Source organism: Dermacentor silvarum, chromosome 8 (assembly GCF_013339745.2).
Source record: "Dermacentor silvarum isolate Dsil-2018 chromosome 8, BIME_Dsil_1.4, whole genome shotgun sequence".
NCBI lineage: Eukaryota > Metazoa > Arthropoda > Arachnida > Ixodida > Ixodidae > Dermacentor > Dermacentor silvarum.
Genome location: NC_051161.1, coordinates 37267119 through 37294937, shown reverse-complemented (window position 1 = coordinate 37294937; position 27819 = coordinate 37267119). Strand labels below are relative to the sequence as shown.

At 43.6% G+C, this 27819-nt stretch overlaps 2 protein-coding genes across 6 annotated transcripts in view; one reads left to right on the top strand and one right to left on the bottom strand.

The window, feature by feature from the left end:
- The window catches only part of LOC119461031 (uncharacterized), a 36171-nt gene extending 35084 nt beyond the window's left edge, over nucleotides 1-1087 (bottom strand). For all 3 annotated transcript variants that reach the window (XM_037722209.2, XM_049671829.1, XM_049671830.1), the window contains exons 1-2: nucleotides 943-1087; nucleotides 513-724 (exon numbers count right to left, since the gene is read on the bottom strand). In XM_037722209.2, coding sequence (XP_037578137.1) covers nucleotides 513-657 — 145 coding nt within the window. In that variant the 5' untranslated portion in view covers nucleotides 658-724; nucleotides 943-1087. The remainder of the gene's footprint in view (nucleotides 1-512; nucleotides 725-942) is intronic.
- A 453-nt stretch (nucleotides 1088-1540) lies between these two features.
- On the top strand, nucleotides 1541-27539 carry LOC119461029 (ataxin-7-like protein 1). 3 transcript variants are annotated; one of them, XM_049673115.1, is made up of 14 exons: nucleotides 1541-1671; nucleotides 1928-1996; nucleotides 2839-2943; nucleotides 4726-4950; nucleotides 5593-5988; nucleotides 11490-11572; nucleotides 11771-12035; nucleotides 12543-12599; nucleotides 12687-12840; nucleotides 14209-14350; nucleotides 15326-15450; nucleotides 16660-17521; nucleotides 20406-20568; nucleotides 22566-27539. In XM_049673115.1, the coding sequence occupies exons 1-14, from the start codon at nucleotides 1587-1589 to the stop codon at nucleotides 22826-22828; spliced, it is 2994 nt and encodes a 997-aa protein (XP_049529072.1). In that variant the 5' UTR covers nucleotides 1541-1586; the 3' UTR covers nucleotides 22829-27539. The 3 variants fall into 3 exon arrangements, with proteins under 3 accessions (XP_049529072.1, XP_049529071.1, XP_037578134.1); XM_049673114.1 differs by having other exon boundaries at nucleotides 1545-1671; nucleotides 1925-1996; XM_037722206.2 differs by lacking the exon at nucleotides 12543-12599 and having other exon boundaries at nucleotides 1545-1671; nucleotides 1925-1996.
- The last annotated feature ends 280 nt before the right edge of the window (nucleotides 27540-27819 follow it).

The following is a 27819-nucleotide window of genomic DNA, read 5'->3' as shown; positions in this document are numbered from 1 at the left end:
TAAACAATAGACTTTTATAAATGTGAATGTTAATAAGTGGTCATCGCGACTACTGGATTCAATGAAAGATGAGCGAAGTGAGGCGGCATCTCAGGGAAACTGAATACTATTTTTTTCTAGCCTTTCTTTCTTTCTTTCTTTCTTTTTTTTTTTTTTTTTTTTTTGGTTCTATGCTTCAAAACTATTTCGCGGTTGCGCCAACAGCAAAGCTAGTTAAGTTTTTCAACTGCACTATTTAGCCGTATTTCTATAATCTCCGCTTGTTCGCGGTTCTTTCTTATTCGTAAAAGCTAAACTATAATTGGCTCTATAAAACAATTAAGTGAAAACAGTTAAAAAAGAAATAAACTTAACCAGTAAATGCGTAAGAGGGAAGCACACAATTCGACACCGAAGAGAACTGGTAGGTCGTGTAATTCGAAATTTACAGCGCTAAAATGAATGAAAAGGCAACCAACCGCGCAGAAAAGTCAGCAGCGATGTTATAAAAGTTTCCACGTATATTTACTTACCTTGAGCTTCCAATGCTCTGAGCAGTTTTTGTAACTGAGCTTTGGTGAGCGTGATTACATCCTCCGAGCCTGCGGGTGCTTTGGAAACCCAGTGCGTTGGCTCCGATGACGGGAACTGATTCCGAGACTCATTTCCTGGAATCATGCTCTCCTTGAACGAAAGCTCGTTAACTCAGCAGAAGGTACTCCAGACTCGAAATCTCGCAAAGCAACTGCACGAGAACATAGTAAAGGCATTCGGTAAGCGAAAGTGACAAAACAACGATTCGCGATAGCAGCGGTAAAGCGCAACGAGGAGCAAGCTGTCAAAAAAGTTTGAACAGGGTCAACACCATGACAACGGTTCCACTGGCCGACTAAACAATCCCCGCGATGTCCTTTCGCAAACGCACGATGCGTGGCGAAGGCAAAGAGATAAAAATATACGCACAATTAAGGACGAGCCAGGAGAGCTGAACATAAAAGGCATTCCTTCGCCAGCTATTTCGCGTGTATCGCCTAACATCATGCTGAATATGAAGCCGACGACGCTGAAAGGCTGAAACAACACAAACAACAAATTCATTAAACATATGTAGTGCTCGCGCCTTTGGAAATTGAAATGACACCAGAAGCTCCGCTGACAGGCGCTAGTTTCGTTTACTGGTCATAGCCGTATTCAACAGTGTGTATCCAAAAAGTCACATAATAAATCTAATTAAAATACACTACTAACAACAATGTAATCAATAAATTACTAGCGATATTAGTTTGACAAGCACATACTTTCCTGTGCAACCAGAACCGAAACTGAACATGTACGATAACTGTAATAAATGTTATTTGTGAGAGTGCTTTGAGTGTATTAAGCTTATTGATGCGCATTTGCTAATGTTCGTTTAGAAAACACTATCTAATTTTAGTTTTACTGGCCATCAAATATGATAGAGCTCACGTTTTGCCAAGTTACCGAGAGGTGGCAATACATGACCACCAATAAACCGTTTGCTGGGTTGTGACGTCAGTATACTATGTTTTCATCTGTTTTCATTAGCGACAAGAAAAAAGAGCAAAAAAAATCCAGATCTTCTCAAAATGGCGGCACCTAATAGTGTGTCGGCTACTGAAGGACAGTCATGGAATTCTTGGGCCGAAACTATCGGCTTCAGGAGTCCAGAAAGTGAGTAGAACTGATCGTTCTTGCTCTCGCTTTCTTTGGTGATGCGTGTGACAAGCGATGGCGGACCGCCTTTGGCTGCGGACCGCAGCAGAGAGGCTCCCTGACACAAGCTAAGACTAAACGAATAATAACAAGCACCGCTGACACAGTTACATACGTACTTCTTATTTTAGTGTGTCGCATGTTTTCTTTTAAGAACAGTTCCTAACGTCGCGCCTTGAGACGAGCATTAACGGGATACTCTGCTTTTCAGCAGACGAAGAAGCCGATACAGAGGCAGAGACAGCAAAAAAAGAGAGCGATGCCATGAAATTAAGAAAAGAGGGTAAGAAAACCTCGTCCACGTATTCTTGTTCCTTTCCAATTTTTTCTCCGTCTTTACTCTGACATGTGTGGTCAATGAGCATGACTGTCGACGCGTTTGGTGCACTTTCGAACTCTGTACGACGCGCGAACCGAACAGTGCTGGCCGGGCTAAGCGCTCATGTTTTGGTGCGCCGTTCGTGTGAGGCTCGTGGTTCGCGATGAAAACAAGCCCTCCCCCGTAACTCGCTTTCCTTTCGGATCATACTGACTGCCGGCTCACGATTCGAACTGATTGCACGTTTCGAAAAAGCCGTTGTCTGCGCCGCGTTCTGCACAATTCGGCCTGGCCCTCCGACAAACTGTGACCTTCAAGGAGCGAGCAAGCTGCTCTGCTCCGAACGGCTGCTGCTGCGTGCTGAGCTTCGTGTCTCGCTTCGCCTCCGTTCAGGAAGCGCAAAATTGGGGAGGGTGGCGGATAACGGAGACGTTTCGCCTCCGTTGCTCCCGATGCACTCGCGGATTCCTTGTTTTTGTCGTGACTCTTTCCCCAGTTGCGTTACAAAAGTGATCGCCGATGTGTCCGTGCCGCGCGCGTGGTGTGGTTACGTTCGGAGCTTCCGTCGCACCCCTCGATAGCACGTCGCGCAACCGTAGTCATGCAGCGCTTGCCTCTTTTCCCCCGTTTCGATGCTTCTGCATGCGTTCCGAAACCAGTGTGCGTTTCGTATGTTTGGGTGCACTTGCTTCAACAGTGGCGCATTGTTCTTTCAGTTCTTTTATTTTTATTTTTTTTACCTCCGCTGTTACCCGAGCGATGACGTGACGAACGAAAATGGGCGTTTGCGGTGCATTCTGTTTCAGATATGGAACTTTTCGGATTTTGTCCAGCTTGGGATGATTTCTATTTAGTTGTGTGTGAAATATGTAACCAAGTCACAAAACCACAGGCTCTGCGAAATCACTTGGGTATGTTGTTCTTTCTTTCTTGTTCAATGAAATAACCATAATCTACTTATTGTAAGCACACGTGATCATTTTTAGCTGTGAACGTTAGAAAAATAAATGTTGCTTTTTCTTGTGTGCAAATATTTTGCTATGATATGAATTCTGATTTGCTGTAAGCAGTCTACTTTTTGCATGGCCTAAAACCGTTTAGGTGTGCACGTGTGGCCTTTTGTTGTTAATAATAATGTGCCACCCGCGATTTGAAAGCATAATGCATCCTCAAAAAAATGGCACCCAGTATTGTTGCCACTACTCGTCTTTACTAGCAGGACCTGATGGTTGCTCTTGGACATTTTTGTGCATTTGCCTCTCTTATGTCAAAGATCACGGCATTTCGCTAGTATGTATATGGTGAAACAATATTTCACTGTTGCTTTTAAAAAATTTCAACCCTTAATTTGTTGGTTTAGAGCATGACACTGTAAAATTGTGTCCACATTGCTAATACGAGACATTCTTGAACGGAAGTATTTTTAATTCGGTTATTAGTGTAATATTACCTGTTATGCAGCAGCTGCCGCGATGTTGCGCAATGCTTGCATACCAGCTGTGGGGGATGCACGCGACGTGACGTGGGGTAACATTCCTGTGCTAAAAAATTAGCATTTTTTTTTAATACTGCAAGCTGTACAGATATAAAAGGCATTTGAATAATTTTGATATTTTCTTACCCTCACCTACATTAAATTTTGTAATCGTGTTGCTCTGTGATTGCGTACACATAAAGAGATAGTTTGAAAGGAGATTTCGCAGGCAGCTGTCTTTTTGTGAGCAAATCAGTAAGGTGCTTATTCAAGGAAATGCTGAGAATTCTCTGCTGTTCAGAAATTTTTACATTTATTCAGTAAAAATAGCTTGTGGTTTTAACAGCATGCAGAGTGCCAGTGAATGATCTTAGTCTCAACTAAAAGCACTCCAGAAGGACCTTAAAACTCTCGCCACTACATTTACTTAGCTTGTCGTCAAATTAAGAACCTGCCAGCATAATGTGTTTTTATATAAAATGCTCTCGGATATGATGACGAACATTTTGTACAATATTCTGCTGTCACGCTGATTATTTTGTATTCTGACACAATCCTAATTGAAATTTCAGCTAAATGAAAATGAAAGGTTAGAGAGATTCAGAATTAATACGTGCCTAGATACTCCTGTGTCGGCACCCCCGAAGCCGATAGTTTCAGCCAAAAAAATTGATGACTGTCCTTCAGTAGCCGACACACTATGTTCATCTTACTCTAAAATTTAACCCAGGTCCACTTGTTTTCCAACTAGTGTGAGATGTAATTAACTGTCAGTGGCCCTGCCAGCGCCATGGTAACAGTAGTCCTGACTGCTTTCCCTCTGTACTTAGGTTCAAGGCAACATTGAGGGGAATACAGAGCAGAATGCCACTGTATTCTTTCTGTTGCATTTTTTTTTTTTTTTAACTTAGAGGAAAGTTAGGGGGAGGAGGGAGGGCTGTCCCCTAAACCCCACTCCTATTGTAGAACTTTTTTTATCCCTGCCTTTCTTTTTAATGGGCTAAGCAGGTTAGTTGTGGTTGAAACCCAACATGTTTCTTTTACCTTAGTTACCCTTCAGTCTGCTTAAGAACACAACTACCAACATAGTGAAATTTGCCATGAAATCGATCTATTGCACACATCTTCGTAGTTTGATTTCCTTGTTGCATAAATCCTTTTCCTTGCCAAGCATTTAGAACTGTGTGTGACCCCGCTTTGTGCCCTTGTGGCCCTTCAGAGCAGCGCCATGGGAGCATTGCGAACTTTGGTCGGGGTGACCACACTGCTGACCCGTCTGTGCTTCACCCGGCGGGTGGAGGGAAGTCATCGGGGCACAGCTCCTCGTCTTCATCGTCGTCATCATCATCTTCGACGTCATCGTCTTCCGCACCGCGACACTCTAGTGGGCCTGCCGGGCGCCCGTCGTCTACGGCAAAGGCTCCATCTGGGTCCTCACTGTCAGGTATGCGTTCTCGGTTGCATGGATTTTTTCCTATTTCTGGGCCACTTAAACTGTGCGAAGACTGTGCAGAAAGTCATATCGGGAAGCTTCTGCACTTTTACGAGTGCACACCTGTCAACTCTCCCGTATTTTCCTTAAGATTTACAAATTTAGGCTTGTTTTCTGATTTTACAAATGCTGCATCAAGCTTTATGAAAAATAAATTCTGTTCGTGAAAACGTTCCACTCAAATATCTCTGAACCTTTTGTTGGAAGCCTTCTGATAAAAGGGCGCAAGAGGGCTCCTTGCTTCGAGCAAGTTTATACAGGCAGTTTTTGAAAGCAGGTGAAATCATTAGCAACAGCAGAGCGGCTGAAAAGTCACTGTGACCTAAACGCAACGGAACCAACCGAGTCAAGAAACTCAGTTGGTTCCAGACAAGTGCGAGTCGTCGTGTCCCAGCCAGTAAAAACCTAATAATGTATCTTCCTCATTTCAGTAGGAGAAACATTTTCAGAAGACCAGGTATACACTAGTATATTGCTCACCCTTTCTTTGGATGAATATTAAAGAAAGAAAAAGGGGTGCAAATCACCACTGCATCCAGTATTTTGGTCAGTGCAGTCGTCGTCCAGATTCTGACAAAGCACACATTTATGCAGGGAGGCACAACAGTGCGGTGGAACGTCTAAAACGCAACAACCACACGCTGGCCCCCGTTGTCCGGGTGGAGCGAATGCCACTTCCACGACAGCCCGATGCCATGGCCGCCCGCAACAGCTCGCCAGGCCGTGAAAAGGAATTGCCTTCACCTCAGCAGCCGCCACCTTTAACCCCTGGAGGACTGGGACTGCTGTCTGGGCCGGGGCCAGGGCAGGCCAATCACGTGACACCCGACGCAAGCACCAGCAGCACGTCAGCGATGGCAGCTGCGACGACTCCAGCTGTGGCACCTACTCCCATCAGGAAGGCACCTTCCAGCAGTGGTTCCACAGCGAGCACCGGTTCATCTCTTGGAAAGAAAATGCAGCGGGAGAGAAAACTGCTGCCTTGTAAAGGTGCGGGTCCTATCTTTGAAGGGCGTTGCAAGGGAATTGACTCCTACATGAAATATTGAATTAACCCCCTCCGTGCCAGTTAATTTTGTCCATGAAGAAACATTAGTTGCACCACATTTTCTTGCATCTTCAGGGTCATGAAAAGCGTACAAGTGCAAAGCGGATGGAGAATTTTCCAATTCTTCATTGAGTTGTTAAATTTACGAAATGTGGACTTTATGCGAGAACACTCTGCAGGAATGTCAAACACAAAAGCATCCACTATTTCATGTCTCACATATTTAGAAAGCACCTGTCCAGCCAGTTTAAACATACTATGCCTGACATCAAACATTGCAAATAACAATGAAAGAAGTGAGTCTACTACACGACGGAACACTGACAAGAGAGCCAATTCGATTTATTGAAACAATTTACACATATTATTCAAGCTAAAAAGTACAGTTGGTTTCAAGATGTAGATAACGTTTTTAAACTATCATTGTTTTCATCAGTGCTCTTGCTTTTATTGGACTATCTTGGCACACACAATTGTATTGGGCACACAGTGCCTAAAGGTGTTAAAAGTGCACTAAAGATCAACACTCAATTAGTTCAGACTGCTGAAGTATTCTTTCTAAACTTTATTTGATTTATTTGATGGGCAAATGTAGCTATTCACTAAGAAGGCTGAAGTTCTTGTCCTTGAATTTGGCACGGAATCCTCTGTGCCCGCACACCAGTGTGATGTCACAAATTACCGAGTACTGGAAACTTGCTAGGTTAATCTTTCGTTCTTTTAGAATGCAGTGTAGTTCTTTAGGACAAACATTTCACTACATCTGAGTAGACATGAAAGGTGTGACATCACAGCGGGCGAGTGTGAGAACTTAAGAGCCACGTGTGCTTGAGTCTTGCATCTTTTATGGCGTGCCAAGCCTCCCCTCACAGCAAGATTAGCCAGTTTACTATTGTAGAAATATTGTTTGCCAACACATATTAGGCTGGTAGATTATATTATTGCAACTGCAATTAGGTCAGCATTACCATGAGTGGAGGTGTTGTAATCCATAAAGGACTCAAGAAAGAGAGGTGGCAACACCACCATGAAATTATTCACCAGCTTTCTGCGACATCATTGATTTTGACAGCATCTGGTAGATGCTAGTATAACGCTATAGTTATAAAAAAAAATTATTACATTGCATTAAAAAATTCAGACGATTACCATACTCCCTAATGCAAAATTTGAGCACAGCTGTTTCGGTGTTTTTGAATTCCCGGTATATTGAGGCAAAGAATTCGAATCTGAACGGCAGGGTCCTCTCTGCGGTGGCTTGTGCTCGGGCAGATCTTTGAGCAGCAGTGGCAGATGAAGCACTTCTACCGGTTGTGTCACTCATTGTTGAAAAAAAAAGCGTGAACGTGAGAAAACGTGGCTTGTGTGGAGCGTATTCTCAAGCAACGCCGGTGCAGGCAACATAGTGCATGTGCAGTGGCTCCGATGCGCACGCCAGCGCTTTGTTTCCATATATGGTATCGGTGGACGTGCTCCCGGCCGCAGCGGCCGCAGCGGCCGCATTTTGATGGAGGCGAAATGCAAAAACGCCCATGTGCTTGCGTTGTAGTGCACGTTAAAGAACCCCAGGTGGTCAAAATTAATCCAGAGCCCTCTACTACGGCGTGCCTCATAATCAGAACTTGTTTTGGCTCATAGAACCCCAGAATCAATCAATCGATTGCCGCATGCCTTAGTAACAATGCCATCGGAGACCAGGTGATGGCGCAAGCTACTAATCCATCATCTCGTAGCAGGTCGCCACAGAGCACGTCTTGCGTGGCACTACACTTTCCGCCTCATGGTTCCGCTGCACCCTCCTCCTCCACTTTCCTACTTGCGTTCTCTTCATTATTGCCTGCTGCTTTTTCAAACCTCCATTTTGCCGTATAGTGTATTAGTCACACGTGCAGTGGACTTGTAAATAACAACTTATAGTTAAGAATTTATAATTACAGTAAAAATCTTCATACGTTTTGAGAAGAAACACAAGAGAACACGTACTAACCAGGAAACGGAGGACTTGAAGTCACTAAAAAATTTGGCAGACTCAACTGTAGCTGACGTCTACGTAATGTGAAGCATTAGATGAATCATTAAAGCGCAAGATGGTGAATCATGCTGAGCTAGTGGGGCCCAAGTGACCCATGACATGCATTGTCTTTTTTGCGGCTTCCACAAGCTTACGTTTGCGCTCCTCGAATTCTACCTGGGTCAGCAGCTTCTCTGGGCGGGTTGGGAATTTTGACGGGAAGTTTTCGCATGCTCACTTGGCAAGAATTATTGCATCACGAAGCACTAATGCGTGTCGAGCTGATGGGGCCCGAGCGAGCCAAGACGCGCGTTGTTGTTTTCATATTTCGTAGTGTTTTAAGGCGGCAACAGGAAACCAAAACGAAATCAAGCTGGTGAGTGACACCAGAATATGATGCTGTCAGAGCGAAACATGATGCTCGCCTTGCATTGCCTGTAGCAGAGAATGGCAGCGCATTTTGGTTATCACCTATTAACAGTGTGCAGTATGCTTTTAATGACAGTGCGCTGCATGTGCTACGAAACAAATAGGTGAAGTTGCTTATTGCAGTACGGTTGCTGGCAGTAACTGTGAATGCGACGTGTAGCAATCCTCGAGGTGATTTGCTGGTACCGGAAGAGGAAGTGCCCGCTGGCATTTTCACGTGAAATGGGTGGGCAAATACTGCGGAGAAGCTGCAGTTACGGGCACCTTCTGCTCTCTATAATGCTTTTCTCACGCCTTTTCTTTTTCACATGAGATCTACTGGCTGGAAAGCATATCATACAATCACAGTTTGGCAATGTACTGAACATTGATCCCGAAAGATAACATTTTCATGAAACATAAACCGGTAAAAAAGAAGCATCACTGTATTTGAAAAGCGCACGTGTGCTTGGGTTGTAGTGCATGTTATAGAACCCCAGGTGGTCAAAATTAATCCGGAGCCTTCCACTACGGCATGCCTCATAATCGGAACTGGTTTTGGTACATAAAACCCCAGAAAGAAGAAGTAACTGTATTTGTCATTTTTTGTGTTCTCGATTGTATATGTTGCACCAGGAAATCACATGAAACGAGATCATATCAACGAGGTTCTACTTTACTTATTTCTTAGGTCCTTTTAAAACAGCATTGACGCCACCTTTTCTGAAAAAAAAAATAAATGAAAAACGTCAGCAGAGTAATATGTGCAACTGCGTCAATCTACCAAAACACTGAAATTTGTGACGCTGCTCAAGACCAGTTTAGGCATCAAGCCTATTTATACACTGTGCACTTCGATAGCAGTGCGGTATACAGGATTCCCTTGGCATGTGGCAGAGCTTATATTGGGCGAACTGGACAGTATGTTCATGTGCAGTTCGTTCATGTTCAGTGTGTGAGCATAGCACGTCAGTCAAAAATTAGATTTTTACAAGTCTAGCCTTGCAGTGCAGACGTTGCATCTGTTCACCTTTTTTCACGTGCGCAGTGATTAGTATAGCGCTGTAACACAGTAGCTGGACATTTTGAAAAGTGTTTCTGAACCCTTTTGTATTTGTAAAGAAAAGGAAAAATGTCGTTAGCCAAACATTGATAGGTTTGGCACAAAGAAATTGTTTCCAGGGGTAATGTTTTCTCAGCACTGTTTATATCGAGCATCCACATGCAAGTCATGGCAAATGTATGAGGGGCATTCATAAAGTTTGTACTTTTTCTATGAAAGAACGATCATTAAGCGATTAAACTTTGTTGGGAGTTTAATCATTCTCTGGATATCCTCCCCCCAAGGCCACATACTTTTGCCACCAATGGACGAGTTGCCGCAGACCATCACTGTAGGACTTATCATTTTGAGCACTCAGGAAGAGCTGCACTTGAGTTAGCACTTCCTTGTCGTCCTGGAAAATATTCCCTTGGAGAGGGCTCTTCTTGCGAGGGAAGAGGAAGTCACTGGGCACTAGGTTGGGTGAATATGAAGGATGGGGCAAATTTTCATAGCCTAAGGAGGCCTCATGTGTCACCGTAACCTGGGCTGAGTGAGCCAGTACATTGTCATGGAGCAGAAGGGTGCCTTTCTTGAGCTTTCCTCTGTGCTCTGCCTTGATATCGTCTCACTTGATGAAAAGTTCAGAATAGTACATCCCTATGATGGTTTGTCCTTTTTGGGCATCTGTAAGATCACCACAACAGTCCCAGAACACGCTCAGCATGGCCTTTCCTGATAACGGCACAGCCTCAGCCTTTTTTTGGCACTGGCGAATTTTGATGCTTTCACTGTTTGCTGTGTGATTTTGTTTTTGGGGCATAATGGTGTACCCAACAAACATCCATAGGGCTGAGGCAGTCAAAAAAAGCCATCAGTGTTGCTCTCGCAAAGCTTCAACATTCCTGCTGCTGCTTCCTTCCATAAGTCTTTTTGCATTGGCATCAGCAACCTAGAAACCTAGCGTGTGGCAACCTTTGTCGTCATGTGCAGGTTCTTTTGAAGAATTTTGTGCACTGAGCCCGCACTGCTGCGCTATTTGTTCAACAATGATCCACCAGTCAGAGAACACCATTGCCTCGACTTGCGTTGCAATTTATGGTTCATCATTGTGCAACGGTCGGCCACTCCACTCTTCATCGTCCAGGCTTGTTTGTCCGTACTGAAGTCATCTGCTCATTTCACAACCGTCTCATGAGCTGGAGCATTCTTATCATGCACCGCCACCAGCTCAGCATGAATCTCCTTGCAATTGTGCCCTTTCAAATGGAAAAAGCGGATCACTGCTCGGTGATCCTTCCCAATGGTCGCTCCAATTTTTGTTTGGATATCCTTGCGGTGTTCTGTGGTATAATAGAATGGAACTTTTATATTTCGCTAAAACTAGAGCTAAACTCATTTTGATTCCAGTTGTGTACACCTGTTTCGAATTTATGCTACCAATAGCATGAACTTTATGAAAATCTCTCCTATTTCTGCATTTTATTTTCATTTGTTTTCACGCCTACAAACCTTCAGCTTATGTGGTAGAGAGCGGTGTTGTTTGGCAGAGAGTTGTTTTATGCCAGAGGTGATATTTAGTGAAGTGTTTGTCTTTATTAATTGTAGAAGTTTTTATTTTGTGTTTTGACACTTGGAAAAACCTTATTGAAAGCTTTCTACAGCATTTGCTTGTGCATAGTTACAGTGGTGAACACAACTGACTATTGTATTTAATGTCTGCACAGTAGATTGCTTCAAAGCGAACACTTCTAAACTGAACCCTCTGATAAGCGGCATAGTTTGGGAACCTTCATCTAGTTTTGCTCTTATCCGATCTACATCTGTTGATCCAAATTTTGGTAACGTACAAAGATTTTCAAGGTTCCCTCATTCTTGTCATAATAGTAGCCTACTGTATGTTGTTTTGTTTTCCTTTTTTTTTTTAATATGAAAACAATCACCTGGTGCCCTGCCTCCAATGTTTGTTTTTCTATCCTCAGATCGTGAGTATGACCCAAACAAGCACTGTGGTGTCCTTATTGGAGACAGTGGGAAGCCGTGCACACGCTCCCTCACTTGCAAAGTGAGTGCTCATGTATACCATGGTTTAAGCTGCTGTGTGTGTGCGTCATCGCAAATGTCATCACACTTGTTTTATTTGTCATCGAGCCACATACTTAATAATGTACCTTCATGCAGCTGTCAAACCACATAAGCCTTGCTGCTTTCTTCTCTTTCATGACTAGACCATTGCGTAATTATATTTTTCTTTTTCTTGCAGACTCACTCCTTGACGCTGCGCCGAGCTGTTGCAGGACGCCGCAAGAATTTTGACGAGCTTCTGACAGAGCACCGAGCCACAAAAGAAGCAGCACTCAATGCCAGCAAATCAGCACATCCACCATCGTCATCAACTACTAGTTCTGCAACAGACGGAGTTGCCGCATCACCCGCACCATCACCACTGTCATCTCATCATGCCGGCGGCCCATCATCCACTAACGTGGCAGCATCTTCTGCCGGAAAGCACGGATGCCCCGGTGAAGGTGAGTTGTGTTGCATTTCCGAAGTATACCTGCCTTAGCAGTGCGAACTTCTGTTTCATCCTAACGCATCTTTCTGATGCGAGGATTTCCCAATTTAATTGCATCGAGGAACCTTACTGCCTCTTGAGAAAGAGTTCAGAAACTCTTGTTCTTGTCCTCCTGCCTACAGGATGCTACGGTTATTTTTTGGTTCCCGTGAAGATTGTATCAACGAGATTCCACTGTAGCTGCTGGTCACGATACACTCACAGAGTACATTACTCAAGAATATAATGCAGAACAATTGTCACTCACATCCCCAAAGCTATAGAGCAGTTATAGGAAAACTGTTTAGTATACCGCTGGCTGGATGGAACATTAACGTTTGAGCGCGGTTCAGATATTGTGCTGTCTTGGCCTTATGGACGAAACAGTGGGACAGAGAATTTTGACCAAGGTTTTTAACGACAGTTGCCACCATATTGTGTGCAAATTCTGAGAAAGATATGTGAACATTACACTTTTAAGGTACACCTTGGAGCTTGGCCTTTTTGCCAAGTGTCAGCATTCTTCTGGGAAATCCATGTAAGCATTGACGAAATCGTGGTACAATAACTTTCCCAAGCCTTAGTGAACTCGCATTCATGGTTGGGCGTATTTTCATTCCTGCAGCTCTGCCAGGCAACAGGACGTCCGGGGGATCAGGGCATTTGCTTGTACGAGCCCCAAGTGGTGGTTCCAAGCAGACTGTGTTATCCAGGGGGTCCAGTACAGCTGCTGCCTCCTCAGCTGGAGCCACTGCCAAACAGGACCAGCACACAAAAAGGTTTGTGCATTTTAGACTGTGTAACCGACCCTCAACTCTGCTGAGCAACTGAAATTGTATTGCTACACAAATCTGGCCTTTTTAAAATTATATGCACTGCTTTCTCCGCATTCAAGTTGCCCACTGCACATGTGTGAAGGGGCACTTCTGCAGAGAAATGCTTGCGCATGCAACCATGGCATGTGTCGCCACAAGGCTGTCACCGTATGTAGGTGATATCGTATGACCGTTTTGTGACGTCGGGTTATTGGCAGCACAGACATGACACTCGAGGTTTGAGGTAGAACAGTGGACTGTTGCTGTTTGTTGTCAGACCCAAGCTTGCCCATAGTAAATTCATCTTTAGATTCATCTGTACTTAGTGTTTGCTGCAGCATGCTGATGGGCAAATTAATCACCAAATTTTGATTCCACCATTGTGGCTCACCAGCTAGGTGTTCTTGACAAGTTCTGCTGCTGAGCTGGAGGTGGATTCACTTCACAAGACATGTTGGCTTCATTACTGTGAAGAGGTGAAGTGCAAAAACGTTCATCTACAAGGATATGTGCTCACATAAAGAAACCCAGCTGGTCAAAAATTATTCTACTATAGCATCCATCATAGCCCATTTTGAAGCTTTGGAAAATAAAACCCTAACAATCAATTAGACTTTAATCTTGCATTCCTGCCAACTTGGAAAGCGACCACACAGAGAAAAGGGTAGCTCCCTCCAATTTTTTTCCTGTCTAGGTGCCATTTACTTTTCATGTTTGGTTCCGGAATTTGAAGAGTGGTCACACTCTCTTCACTCACTTTTTGTATCTCCTTTCTTTTAATTTGAATCAGTAGCCAAAGCCATGCATCCCATGCTGTGATTTCGTTATTTCGAAGGCTTAAAAATTTGTCAACTGCTGTAATCGCTGTAATCGCTGCTGTAATTAGGCAAATTGCTGTAATCGTAGACACAAGGGTTCATTTGTAAAGACATGTGGTTTGTCTGGGCAGGTGAACAAGGTGAATTTGCATGCAGCTGCATTTCTAGTAAAGTACATCACTGATGAATGACTCACAGAAATAATTTAGTATTTGGGGAACTACAATCAATGGCATCTCTTCAGGTATACAGGTCAGAGACATTGTGCATCCAATTTCATGTTATCCGTTTGCATTGAGTCAGCTTGCAACAAGTGAGTGCATATAGTGTAGCGATTCAGTGTGGCAATGTTTTCCTGTTTTAAGTGGTCTGGTCTGTATACCTTGACACCTCTTATGTAAGTTATGTTCTCTCTGGCCATGGATTGAAGCTTTGGTCTTTTGCAGTTTTGTCAGATTTGACCTGACAATCGTCAGAAGCTCATCCATTTCATGCCGTTTTCTTTTTGCCTCAGCACTCCTATGGACACCACACCTGCTACACAGGCAAGTAGCCAGCCGGCCAGTAGCAGCTCTGCAAGCTCTGGAAGCACAGGGCGCCAAAGGCCTGACCACAGCAATGATCCATATGTCTTGCACCACCCAAGGCCAGCAGCTGTAAGTTACATTCAAGAGTTCATTGCCTGCCTGGCTGTCCCTTGCCTTTAGTTTTGCATGCACTAGAAAGTTGGAATTATTACAGCACGGTGTCATCACTTTGCTGAACAGTGAAAAAAGCACAGAGAACTGAAGGTTGACACACAGCTAACTGTACCAACCCACTCCAGTAGCCCAGTGGCCATGGCATTGCTTTGAAGTCATGGGTTTGATCTCGCTGCGTTCCAATGGAAGCACAATGAAAAAATGCTCATGTACCATGCATTGGGCACACGTTAAAGAATCTACGGTGGTCAAAATTAATCCAGAACCCCACGCTATGGTGTGTCTCATAATCAGATAGAGATTCTAGCAGGTATAACCCCAGAATTTTTTTTTATTCTTTTTTTTTTTAGCTTACTGTGCTTACCTAGCCTGGTCTCTTTCCACTTTGTATGGGGAACAGGCGAGGCCTGTTATTCACGTGCGTGAGGGTTTGTCCCATGCACACTGGGACTCAAAATGGCAGTGCTGCCCATGCCACAGGGGTTTTTACCCATTAACATGGTTCTCTACGATGACGATTTTTATTCGAATCCCCTTTGAAACAGGGTGGTGGCAAATAGTCACCTAACCTGCTTGCGCTGATCAGGCTTTACTTGTTTTGCATTCTGACATTTTGTCTATCACTCCTTGATCTCTCTCTTAATTAAAACCTCTATGTCTATATTGATGACGATGATGATGGTCTCTATTGCGATCCCCACCTCCACAGTTGTAGTGCCAGCTTTGTGAAAAAAAGCTCGTTGTTTGGCGCCAGAGGGATTAGTGGGGAAGTTTCATTCCGGTATGTATGCAACACTTCCCTTGGCACATCTATGCTATAGCAAATCAGTGGTGCTTTTTGTTGGGTTATTTGTGATTTACTGTTATCCAACTGCTGTTCATAGTGGTGGTACTGTCATACTGTAGTAATTTCTATGCAATCATTTGCAGGTATGTACCTTTGGCTTGAGGCAAATGGGCAATGGCCTGTTTCTACTGGACCGGCGGTGGGATGCGACACGTGCTGCTCTGGCCTCAGCACTGGGCACTGATGGCACACAACCACCGCCCCTGAAGTATGTGATGGCATTGTTTCCTGGATACTTGTGTTGACCTGCAGTGCATTGTGTAAAGTTAAGAATATTTTCAGCGAAGGCAATTTTTAAAGGCGTACTATCATGACACCTTCGACTTGTCATTTCGGTTTCTCATTAACTGAAAGCCATTCTATAAAAAACACTGGCAAGCATCAGAGTGCCCTAATTTGCTATAATGCTTGTTTCTATGAACTAGTTTCAATATTGGTACTCTGGAAGGTAGATGTGTTATGATGTCATGATATATCATTGGCTCGACTCAGTCCTACAATTGCTGTGGCAGCCCCACACGAGCTCAGTCAGAAGGCATATTACAGCTTTCTCATCCATATTGCAACATGACATTGGCAAATTTTACTCTGTCATGACATCACAGTATATCAGGAGAAAGTGTGCACAGAATAGTTTTGCAAAGCACCCAAACAAGTGCACATTGATTAAATCCTATGAAGTGGGTCCAGAAAGAAGTGCGAGAGGAGCCCGGTTGCAGCTTGATGTGTTTCTCAGCGTTAGCACGTACTGCATTTCAGAGGCCATGTGTGTAGACTTCGCTGCAGCGGTGCTACATGGCTCAAGTGTTTTTATGGAAACGCGAAAGAGGAATCCCACTGCAGTACACACCTCATACCTAACTCGTTTCGACAGTGGCAATATGTTGTGTTGCTGTATTGATTCAATGCTAAACGCATTACCAGCAGCAGTCATTGTGAGATGGGTCCCACCATTTTTAAATTTTATTACATACCTGCTTCGTCCTAGTTTGCATTACAGCAGGGTACATAACTAAAAGAAATGCGAACCAATATCACAGACATAAGTGGGGTAAAAATCCTCATTGCTTTCAATGCTAACGATATGAGTCAAAAGAGCATTTCATTCACTTATGGATTAAACTTATGCGTTATACATTGAAAGAAAAAGAAGGGGAACGCTTCACAGAGAGTTGGATTGTGAAGGCTGGCTGTGTGACATTATGCTTTCTCCCAATTTCTTTCATTCTACAATGTCGCCACATTAGAGACTAAGCCTTCGTTAAGTTGTGTAGGATGCAAGAGAGCGACACAGTATGCTGCGAAATGCCCTGCTAGGTGGCACTAAAATATATGGTCTCTCAGAAAACTAAACAGAAAAAAAGTATTCAAAAACTTAGTTGCAGAAATCATGACTTGGCTCATCTGCGGTTTGCAGGAGACTCTGCGTGGTCGGCTCGCGGCTTCCAAATGCTGCTGGTTCCAGCTACGTCAGTTCAAACAATGAACACCAGCGTTCTGCTGATCCGTACAGCTTTGGCAATGTTGCAGTGGTGGAAACTCCTGTTGCAGTGGCCACATCACAGACTTCAGTGCCACATTCTCTGGCTGCTGCTGTACGAAGCAGCCCGTATCCAACCAACACAAGCGGGGGCACGGCAAGCACTCAGGCAGTGCCTACAGCTATTGCCGCCCACCCTGTGTCAAAAGCCACACACCCATCAAAGCAAGCAGCTTCGTCCAGGAGTTCAGCGAGCAATGGTGGTAGTGGTGGTAGCAATGTGCTCCTATCCAGTGCACCTCGCAAAAAGAAGCCAGTCTCCTCCACCATTACTGCTGTGGTGACGTCTTCAGCTCCGTCAGTAGCCTCATCACTGGCCACGTCAATGGCGACAGGTGTGCCAGTGTCATCTGTGGCTTCTGCAGTGCAAGTGCCGTTGTCAGGCACGCCAGTGACATTTCCATTTCGGACCCACCTGGGTGCACTTTCGAGACTTCAGGTGTCGGGTCAGAGTGTGGCACCCAAGGATGGAGGGACAGCCATGTTGGTGACCACGACGGATGTGCTCAACGGGCAGGTCAACAGCAGTGGCTTGCTTCACTCGGTGACTATCAGCAAACCAGCAGTGGCCACAACGTTGCTGCAGTGTCGCCCTGTCGATGAGAAAGCTACAAAGCCATCTGCTGGGCCTACCCTGCTGAAGGCACGAAAACCCAACCCTCCTGCCTCCGGGCGCACCTCAGCACCTGTGATCAAGAACCACCACCAGCCTCCCATCTCCCAAGGCTTGGCCCTGCCGGTGAGTGCAAGGCTGTGTGCTTGTGCATAGATAGGCATGTGCGACATATACACGTGTCCTTTTAAGCATGAGAAAGGATGGTGCCATCATTGTAAGGACTAAAACAGTAAACTTTTGCTAAAACGTTCAGGAGTTTCAGATAATTAAGGAAGGGGAGTGGGGGCAGGTTGGTGCGTGTCTCCTTGTTTAGCGTGGCTGTGGCTGCACATGGCTGTCAGCACATACACAGCCCAAGCACCCTGTTTTAGAGGTAATCTGCCATGTGTGCAAAGAGTGGATGTGCTGAGATGGCGTGGCATCATGTGCAGTGTCTTCCCACGCTCTTAGTACTGGAGTTTGGGTAATCTTGAGATTCGGAGACACGTTAAAATGAAAGTTAGACTAAGCATTTGCTCCCTGCTTCTGGCGCTTTTCATGATAGCATTGACCCTCTGCGGGCGACACTATATCTGCTGTGGGGAAGGAGTGGTCATGAAAGCGTGACTGGCTTCGCCTAATTCATACCGCCGATGTGAAGATGTCGCCACATGGCATCAAACGGTATCTTTCGTTAGGCACTCTCAAATGCAACAAAATTAATTTTTTGCTCATTCAAATTTGCATATTTCTATTGCCCAATAATTAGGAAAATGATCGATCAAGAACCAACCAATTGGGAGACTCACATGCTCAAGTTTGTGCTCTTATTTGTGTCTGTTATATTGTGCTCGGTTTTAACTTTGAAGTATGTATGAACTCCCTCAGCAATGCACTTTGTCAGAACCACTTCCACTACACTTCCTTGGCCAGTTCATTGCTTGCAAACAAAATGAAAATGAACTTCTGTGGAATTATTTTGAACTAGCACACTACCAAATGGATTGGTGAAACTGCTTACTATAGTGATTTATATACTGCAGCCAGACTTATTGTGTATGTTTGGCCAAGGCTGTTTTCTTACAGGTTGTGTTATAATGGTACTTGCTTATATAGCATTTAGAAAACCACATATGAATCATTTTAACACCTAGTGTTGATGCCCTATACCCGCATTTTCATTTTATACAGCTAGAGCTGCTACTGCGGATAAGGTTACTCTTTAGAAGCCATATGCTTGCCTGATGAAGCCATGTTGTATCACCTTCAGTGAATCGTTTTGCTGAACCAGCGAAAGTCGGCATGACAAGAGATAGTTGTGTAGGCAGACTTCCCATCGATGTTCATTTCATGAAAAGGTCACATAGTTGTAAGTGCATTGACTGAACGGATGACTGCAGTGAGGTATCATGGCAGCTTTTAAAGTGTGCATTGATCAGAGGGTAGTAAACATGTCTGCAAAATATCAAACAGCTGTACAGTGTGAAAATGGCCGAAATTAAAAAAAAAAAAAAAAGCGTTCAAACTCTTCTTCTCGGGGCCCCTCTTTCAGCCAGAGTCATGATCATATGTGCAAATGCCTGTACTTAAGACACACTGCCTGCAACATCACTGTATGGCAAATAACCATGATAAATCGTTCACTACAGGGCACATCATATCGCCACTGCAAGTGCACTGTGCAGAAAAAGTAGCAAGAGAAAAAAATGAAAAACATGAGGCTCATATACCATACCGGAGCTGAGGGACCACGTCCCTCAGCTCTGGTATGGGAGAAACCAAAGAAGTATTGCTTGTGGATGCTAGTCAAGGCAGAAGGAGAGAGTGTCTACATTGGCAGCATGGCAGTGCAATATTTCACTTTCTTTTATCTCATCTAATATCAAAGCAATTTCAAAAATTTTTATGGTAAAACAGTCCCTAGAAAGCGTCCTACAACCTCCGGTATATAAACAAAATTTTCAATAGGGCCTGGCAAAAGGACCTTTAGGTTTATTACCCTGGCGATCAAACAGAGGTCATGTGAATGACCGCGAATGGCGACCAAGGAGCAACTCAATGACTACAGCCACCACCACCGCGTCGTCATAATTGCAACTGACCCAAAGTGGTCATTTCTTGAGCAACGCAACCAGCTGTGACCAAGTTGGTCATCTGGTGTCTGAAACTTGCCAGTATAGATGTGTCTTTAGGCGTTAGCCCATGCACGGTAAAATATTGAAAGTGCACAAATTATCTGCCAACATGCCAGCACAAGGTTGCAGGTGCGACTCCCAGCTGCCTGCCCCGCAATTACAATAAGAGCCCGTGTATTTAATTTTAGGTGGATATTAAAGAATTTCATGTGGTCATTATTAATCTAGAGCACTCCTTTGGGATGGTAAACACCATCTGTAAAAAAAAATTGCATAACTTTTGTGTCCAATATTGCACACACTGTGTGCTAAGATTAAGATGTCTTTACTCACACACACTGTAATCCATTTCATACATAGCAGGCAATGCTACAATGGCTAGAGAGACTTCTTTCACTGCCTACATTCGCAAACCAAAAATAGTGCATCACAAAGGAAGCAAAGATACAAGTATGCATCATTCAATTTGATGTAGCATTTTCTCATACTTTCATGTCACAAGGTATGACATATTTATTCTACAGAAGGCATTGCAGATCTGAACATGTTTTTGCTGCCAGTGGCCACAGTGCATTGCTTGCACTAACAACCAAAACGCTAGTATGTTGCATACGTGAAGCTCAAAGGTACAAAAATAGCATGATTTGGCATAACCTTATGCCCACACGTTGCATTTGCAATATGTTAAGTAGTTATTCTTTAGAAAGTGTCGGGCCGATTGAAAAAAACAACTGCACTGCAAGAATGTGGAGGGAAACTTTTGTAAAAGCACCACTTCCATAGCTTCCGCAACGTTGCTTGCTAAGTATGAAGCTGATTATACTAGTAGTCTGTGTTGTCACCTTCAGTTGCCTCTTGTTCCATGGCATACTACGTACATTCTCTCGTGGCAGGAACTGTTAGCAGCACCACAAGTGCCTGTGCCTGCAGCAAGCCAGCTTCCCAATGGTATGCCTACAGTACTTGGGCAGAGCAAGTTGTTCTCTGTGCCTAACCACTCAGTACAGGGAGTGCTGGATGGCAACACTTATCACCAGGCTCAATTGGTTGCAAAAGGTGAGCATTGCATTGGCGAAGGGAGAAAACTCTCGGTTGCCTGGAATATCATGCTCGAAGCCTCTGAGAACTTTATAACAGTAAACAAGCATGCAGAGAATTACATTTAAAGAGACACTAAAGACAAAAATGTATTTAGCTGTGTTAGGCAATTAACCTTCCACATTGCCTTTCTAAAACCTGTCTGGGTGGTTCAGCAGTAGTGGCTTTCTACTGTTGAGCCTAATGTCACGCGTTCAATTTCCGACCACGGCAGCTAATTCATTTGCAGACGTACCTGTTAACAGAAACTTTTGTCACGGTCTAAGCGCCTCACTCGGCAAAAATTGTTTTCGCAGGGTTTGCTTACTTAGGCTGTCATTTATTATTGTATGCAAGTAGGGGTGTGCGAATACCGAATGGTTGATTTCAAATTGAATATCGAATTGAATCAAGAAAGAAAAGCCAAATATTGAATCAAATATTACAAAATCTTTCACGGAGTTTAATGCTTACAAATTTTGTGCAAGGAAACTGTGCTTCACATGCATGGGAGTCTGCAGTAACTTGGAGTACAATTTAATATGCCAGCACTGATTACAGTTCTATATGAAGGCGTGTAAAATATTTTTCTTTATCAATAGAACGTCTGTTGAATAGAGTCGTGTTTTTTCCCTCTGAAGCTGAAGTAGTAGTGAGGTTATGCTTTACCGATTATCTCAGAAATTTTAAGTTAATTAAAGCTTTCCCTTTCAGTTTTTCTCCAATATACAGAAGGGTTCTCCCTAGCTCTTTACAGGCAGGCGGGTTTTGCGGGTATCGTCGGCTTATGAAAGTCAGTCTGTGCAACAATAAAAGTGTGGACCGCCCACGTTGCGTAACTCAATCACCACTTTGTGCATGTAGCCATCATTGTCGCTGCGCAAGTCTATCGCAGTCGCGCCAGCATTGAAGACCAGAGGCCTTTTCATCGTGCGGTTCAGTGTTGTTTGCCACCTGTCAAACGTTCTGCAATTGGGATCGCCATGACAAATTCACACAAAGCCCCCCCCTCCTTTCTACGTGTCCACCTGGCGTCAGCGCAGATGCCTGCAGCCAGGCGGTCAGCACACTATAGTCACATGACACTTTCACACGAGCTCTAACTGCGTGAATGTGTGTCTGTGAACACGCTATGTGATACAATATGTGTGCCTTCCAGCGATTAATCGACCTTATCTACGCTTATGCTTTTGCACTTTCCGAAATATGTGCTGCTTTTGTCGCTGTTTCCTGTGTCCACGTTGCATTATCGTTTAGATCAGTCCTGCATACCGGCAAACCTTGTACTCCGGTGTTTCACCATATGTATGAAATATTAAAAATATATTCGATTCAATTCAGTAATATTCAAGTATTTGCACACCCCTACTTATAAGCAATGCTTTAATATTTCTGCTTGTTTTGTTGTGCATTCACAAGAGGGTCAATGCAAATGATATTAGTGCAAGGTGGAATTGCATACTTATTTTAATTGGCTTGGTATATAAGTACTGTTGCTGCGATGGCCACGTTTGAATGGGGACGTAATGTAGAGGCACTCTTGTCCTTAGGTGCACGGTGTGCTTTAATAGCCCCAGTGGCCAAAATTAATCTGGAATTCCTCACCATGGCACGTCGCACATTCTGCGTGTTGCTTTGGGATGTTAATCTACACAATTTGATTTGATTTGTGTTTATCAGGTACATGTTTTATTTTCTTCATTGTACCCAGATCTTTGTATTCCTGAATTTACTGTAAAGTGTCCATAAAAGAACATATAATTGAAAATGTATGTTTTACTTGGAGCATCATCTCATTTTAAACAATGTTATTCAATACAGCATGCATTTTGTTTTCTTGCTCATCTAATGTTCATCCTTGTTGTTTCGATTGTCATTAAGGGGCTGTTTTCAGGCCCCATTAGTGCTCATCATAATTTTTGGTAAAACAGTTGAGCTGCAATAGATGTGAGCTAAGCTGTTTCACATGACCACAGGGGCACGGAATGGCTCGAGGTCGCATCCCGGCCGTGCTGTGCTGCCCGACACAGCATCCAGCGTTATGACCGGTTCTACAGCCACGTCACTGCCAGCCTCAATGGCCAAACAGCAGCTCTACCAGCAGGTTCTAGCGGGACAGGTGCAAGCTCAGCTGGTGCCGGCAGCCCTGAAGCTTCCTTTGTTGCTCCCAAATGACGAGCGGCGTCACAGGCCACAGCAGCCGCATCTCAAGGTGCCTGGTGGATCACTGCCAACGTGAGAATTGCCGACTCCAACGTCAGTGCTGTTACTTTCCCGTGTGCCTGTGTAAATAAGTGGACAACACGACTGACTCGAGATTGTGTGCAATCGGGAGCCGGCAGACAGCTCGCAGCACCCATCACGCTTCCTGCAGCGAATCACAGCAGATGCCTGTAAAGGGCCGAAAAGTAACATCGTGGTACTGTAATATCGGATGGGCCTCGGGATTTGTGCCTGCACTGCACTGCGATTGACAACCTCCGTTCAGTCAGCACTGTGTCCCGGCCCTTTTTTCGCATGGTGTTCCAAAAAATGCAGAGACAGGACAGTGTCGCGCAGTGAAAAAAAGCGGTGGGAGCCTGATGCTGCTGCTCGGCAGCAACATCATGTTGCGGTGTTCACATCTTCGTTTGCCTTGCCATGACCAAATTAGGGAAACTTCAAAATTATGTGTTTGTTTGGGAAAATTAAATCTGGTTCTGCAGAGTGGTTTCTAAATGCGCTGAAGACCTAGCCATTGCAGCAGGTAGAAACGCTCTGCTTGCTGGTGAGTTTTGTGTGTTTTGCTGGCTTTATTATGACCACTTTGTAGAAAATTGCCTGTTCTTTGCAAATGTTCGAGGCCCGTTCGAAAAACCCCTGGGCGCCACCCGCATTTCTTCAGTGATGCTTTTCTTGCCCATTTATTTAATTTGTCTTTGATTTGAACAATGTAAATCAAGAGGTGGCGCACTAATGCAAGTACACTGTGCCATGCTGTGAACTTTCTCTAAACCTTTTGATGTGTTTAACTGCAGGCCATGGTTGGCAAATTGTAAAGATTCTTGTTTCACTTACATTGCTAAAATTAAGTAATTTTTTTCCCTGTAGAGTCTCTCTCTTAATTGGCTCACGTTAAAGTGTGCATTCTTAAACCATGATTTTGTGCATCTAATGAGATTTGTTACTGTTACAGTACCTCTCAGCAACAATTGGGGCCTGCAGTTAAGACAATTGAAAAGAAGGACCAGTCAATTTACACATTGTTCAAGGAGTCTAATTTTGAGATGATTTTGAATTGTGAGGGTCTCCATGCTTGTGCCTTGAATGTAATTCTGGGATTAATGTACTTTCGCAATGTCTGGCATTTCCACAAAAGTTTAGTTTCTAGAAGAGGCTAGAAGCATTCACCAGCATTCTGTCGTACCTGACTTGGAACAAACAAGTATTCTTACTAAAGCTTAGAATGCCTGCTGCTAGGAGTTCTTGTGCTTTACAAATGTAGATTTTGGTTTGATTTTATAGCACAGTGACAGCTTGCTCTTCAGCTAACTTGGATTGGATTCATGCATCTATGAGCAGCTCCTGTTAATACTGCTAATGGAAATCCCACATAGTGGAGTGGCAAGGGTGAATTGTAGTTACTTTATTCAAGTGCACTTGTAAAGATCTAATATCACCATTTCCTTCATGTCATGAAGAAGTACTTTTCTGTATTGAATACAGCCAATAACTTGGGTTCAAGGAGGGAGGGCATTGTTAATGCTTATTAAGTATCCTTTATTTATGTGCTGGTGTTTCACTTTCTGCTGAGTCTTTCATCCTTATTTAATAACAGGACTTTCTTCATCCCTGCTGCTATTGGTGAACCAAGAGGGCACCAATATGACAGTTATTGACTCATGGCCTGGCATTGTGCCTGTCTCACAACAAATACTGATTCGACACATCTACAGCTAATGATCAAAGCCCGTTGCTTGCAACCGACACGGTGGTATGCACTTAATTCAACTGCATTGTGTGTACATTTTCAAGGAGGAGGGAGAGCAAACCTAGCATAACTACACTGTGAGAGACCACTCGTTGATTGTAAATATGTACATAAAAACTTAGCTCAATGGCCCAAGACGTATAATTGGCTAGTCCATTTTTTGTGCAGGAAATCAACAGCACTCCAAAGTGCTGTCAACAACCATTTGCTCATTTTGTTAGTTTTAGCACTCTGCATTGTTTCCGCTGCACTCCTCATGTTAAAATTTCTTTCTGCCATACGGACTGCTTGGAGTACACATGTAAAAGGTCAGTCATTCATGCTTCTGTTATAAATTGCGCCCCCCCCCCCCCTTTTTTTTTTCTTTCTGTCTGTGCGACATTAGGAGGAATCATTGGCTCCAAGCACATTTGCGTATTTCTACCTCTTGTAAAAATTACCGTGCAGTTTTTGAAGTGTATAAATGTTATACATAGATTGCGTATGATAAATTCTGCCTTACAGACTAACGTGCAGTGCTGTTGCATGTCCCAAAAGGCAGGTCACTACAGCTTTTTCCCTAGGATTCTCAAAGAAACATTGCTGCTGGAAGCATATGTGTGTTAACAGTTTTTGAACTTCTTCCGAGGTTGTTGGTGAAAGTTTGTTGTTGTTTGCGAGGTCGCGTCGGCAAAGGAAGGCTCACGTCCAAGGTTTTTTGTTACCTTGCTTGCTTTGCAGGTGTGAATAACGTGCAAAGAAAAAAAAACATAGCTTTACCGTGATTTGCATAACCTGTTACAAAGCTGTAAGGTGCTTTCTAGACATCTTTCTTCTTTTCCAGTAAGCGTGAGGGAGCCTATGGATAAGCCTAACAAGTCATGTTGAGGGCGTTATAGCTCTAATTTTTCATTTAGCTGGCTATGTATGCTTTACATAATTTGTAATTAGCATTGGCAATTGCTACAGTGCAAAATGCTAAAATTGGCCTGTACAGAAGCTTTAAAGCACAAGGCGACACCATGAAACACATTTGCAAAGTACTTTCAACGTTGTATTACCTACTGTCTGTCAAGTCTATTTTGTGCTGTGTAAAGCTCGCATTTTAGTACTGGCCATAATGTTTTTGCATGGTTACAGATCCTCCATGGAATGAATTTGGGCTATGGTTACAGCAGGCTTATCACGCAACATGAAATGGGCATGACAGCATTAGGCAACATTGCATCAAAAATGTATTGAAAATATGTTTCGTGTAGGTTCCAGTCGAAAAAGAAAAAGCCATCAGGCATAGCTATGTTCATGCCGTTTGTGTTACATGTCCATACTGTTGGCTCTGTTTTATCCTCTCCAGTGTGTCGATCAGGAACTGAGAGCTTCCGTGCATGTGCCCAAGGAAAGCTTCTCTAATAAGCTTGCATACTCATGACAGAGGTAATCCTTTGTGCAATCCCAATGCAGTTTACCTGGCTTCATCTGCTGCTGCACCTTGCTTGAGTCGGGGATTTGAGAACAAATTTTCTTGAGAAACAGGCTAACAAGTCATGAGAACAAACAAAATAAAAAAAAAAAGTTGTAACTCGATATATGGATCATGGTCACCCCAGCGTGCACTTATGTCTGAATTGAATTAAACCAGCCAATTGACACAAATTTGGACAATTTGCAAGAAGTTGGCAGAGCTGCACATCAACTGTTGTGGGAAGTGCATAAGCGAATACCTCGTATCTTTCTGCCATTGGCAAGTACATCACTTCACACATTATGCATCGTCTTGCCAATAGAACTTGGCTCACAAATGTTTTTGTTTGAGATGTTAACATTCCAAAGTTTTTCCCGATTGCAAGAAGAGTTGTTATGGAACGCCAAATGTGTGTTACCTTGTTGGGATCAACAAGGGCCAGCTATCAAACATCTTAATGTTTTTCTCTCATTCTGCGTGGTAGCTTTCATAGATGTTGGTAGCATGGGTGGCTTGGCTTTGGCTGTCATTGAAGTTGTGAGCTGCTTGTAAAGGTTGAAATTGGGTAAAGGAGTAAGGCTCCTTTCTCTGTGCGTGTCTTAATATGCGGCAGGCATCTGCTATGGACATGCCAGTGTGCATTTTTTGTGCCCATGCTGTGATTGTGTGCGTGTGTCTGGAGAAGTCTTGTTTTCTGTTTTTTACTGTGATACGTGTGTGCAGAACAAGGGAGAGTGTGTATTAGCAGAAGGCGGACACACGGCTCTGATGTGAGGGAAAGGTGTAGCCTTTCTGGAATATTTCTGAATGATGCATAATTTTGTACCACACAGGAGTGGGACGGCTCTGCTTTTGATACAAAGCTTGTGAGAAAAAAAAAATTGTATTTATTAGGGCTGCTCGACGTTTTTTATGCAAGTTTTAAGAAGGGTGGTGGTACACACACCACCGTGCACACACTTGACAAAGCAGGTGTTGAATTGCCTTTGTTTTTTCTCTATCTCTCTGGCGCCATCTATGATGATGCAGCGTATTTCTAGTCATCATATTAAAAACAGTAGTCTCTGGAAGTTTGTCTCTAGGTTCTGCGAGGGTGTTACCTTCCCAAATGAACTAAAAGATTGTTTTTGCTACTTGCTGCTTCTGAAGAAGGCGGCATCATAGTGGGTCTGTGAGAGCAAGTTCATGATGTGTGTGCGTGTGTGTGTGTTGTACATGTGTAAAAATCGTCTCGTTGCATTTAGAGCAAGACATGCTGCAGCTGACAGCCTTCCCCAGCTGTTCTGGAAAAAAAAAAGGAAAGGATCCTCCGATCGGTAATCCCAGTGTACTTTTGTCATTTATTTCAAACAACGAACATCGATCAACAACTTCTCTGTCATGTCTAAAGAGGTTCTGGGTATTTCATTTGCTGTTCCTGCCATGAGCATTGTTTAAAGTTTGGTGTGTAACATACAACACTTTGGTAACACTGACACACAAGGCCTTTTGTATATGCTGTACATATAAATAAAAAGCTATTTATCTATATATGCCCTATATGCGATGTCTGCTGTTAATGCTGTTTATAGATTTTCTCACTATGATCTTGTTTGGATCAGCGCACCAAAGTTGCAAAGGAGCATGCAGACCATGAAGCAAAATACAGCAAAGCTTACTTGACCAGACAGAATAATTTGATGCTCGCCTCTACAGGGACACTAAAAAGAAACACTGCTAATTTAGTTTAGACTGATAAAGCATGCGTTCAAAACCTTATCTTTGTTATTTTCCCGGTGAGACATTTATTATTTGAAAAAAAAAAAAAAAAAATTTAGGA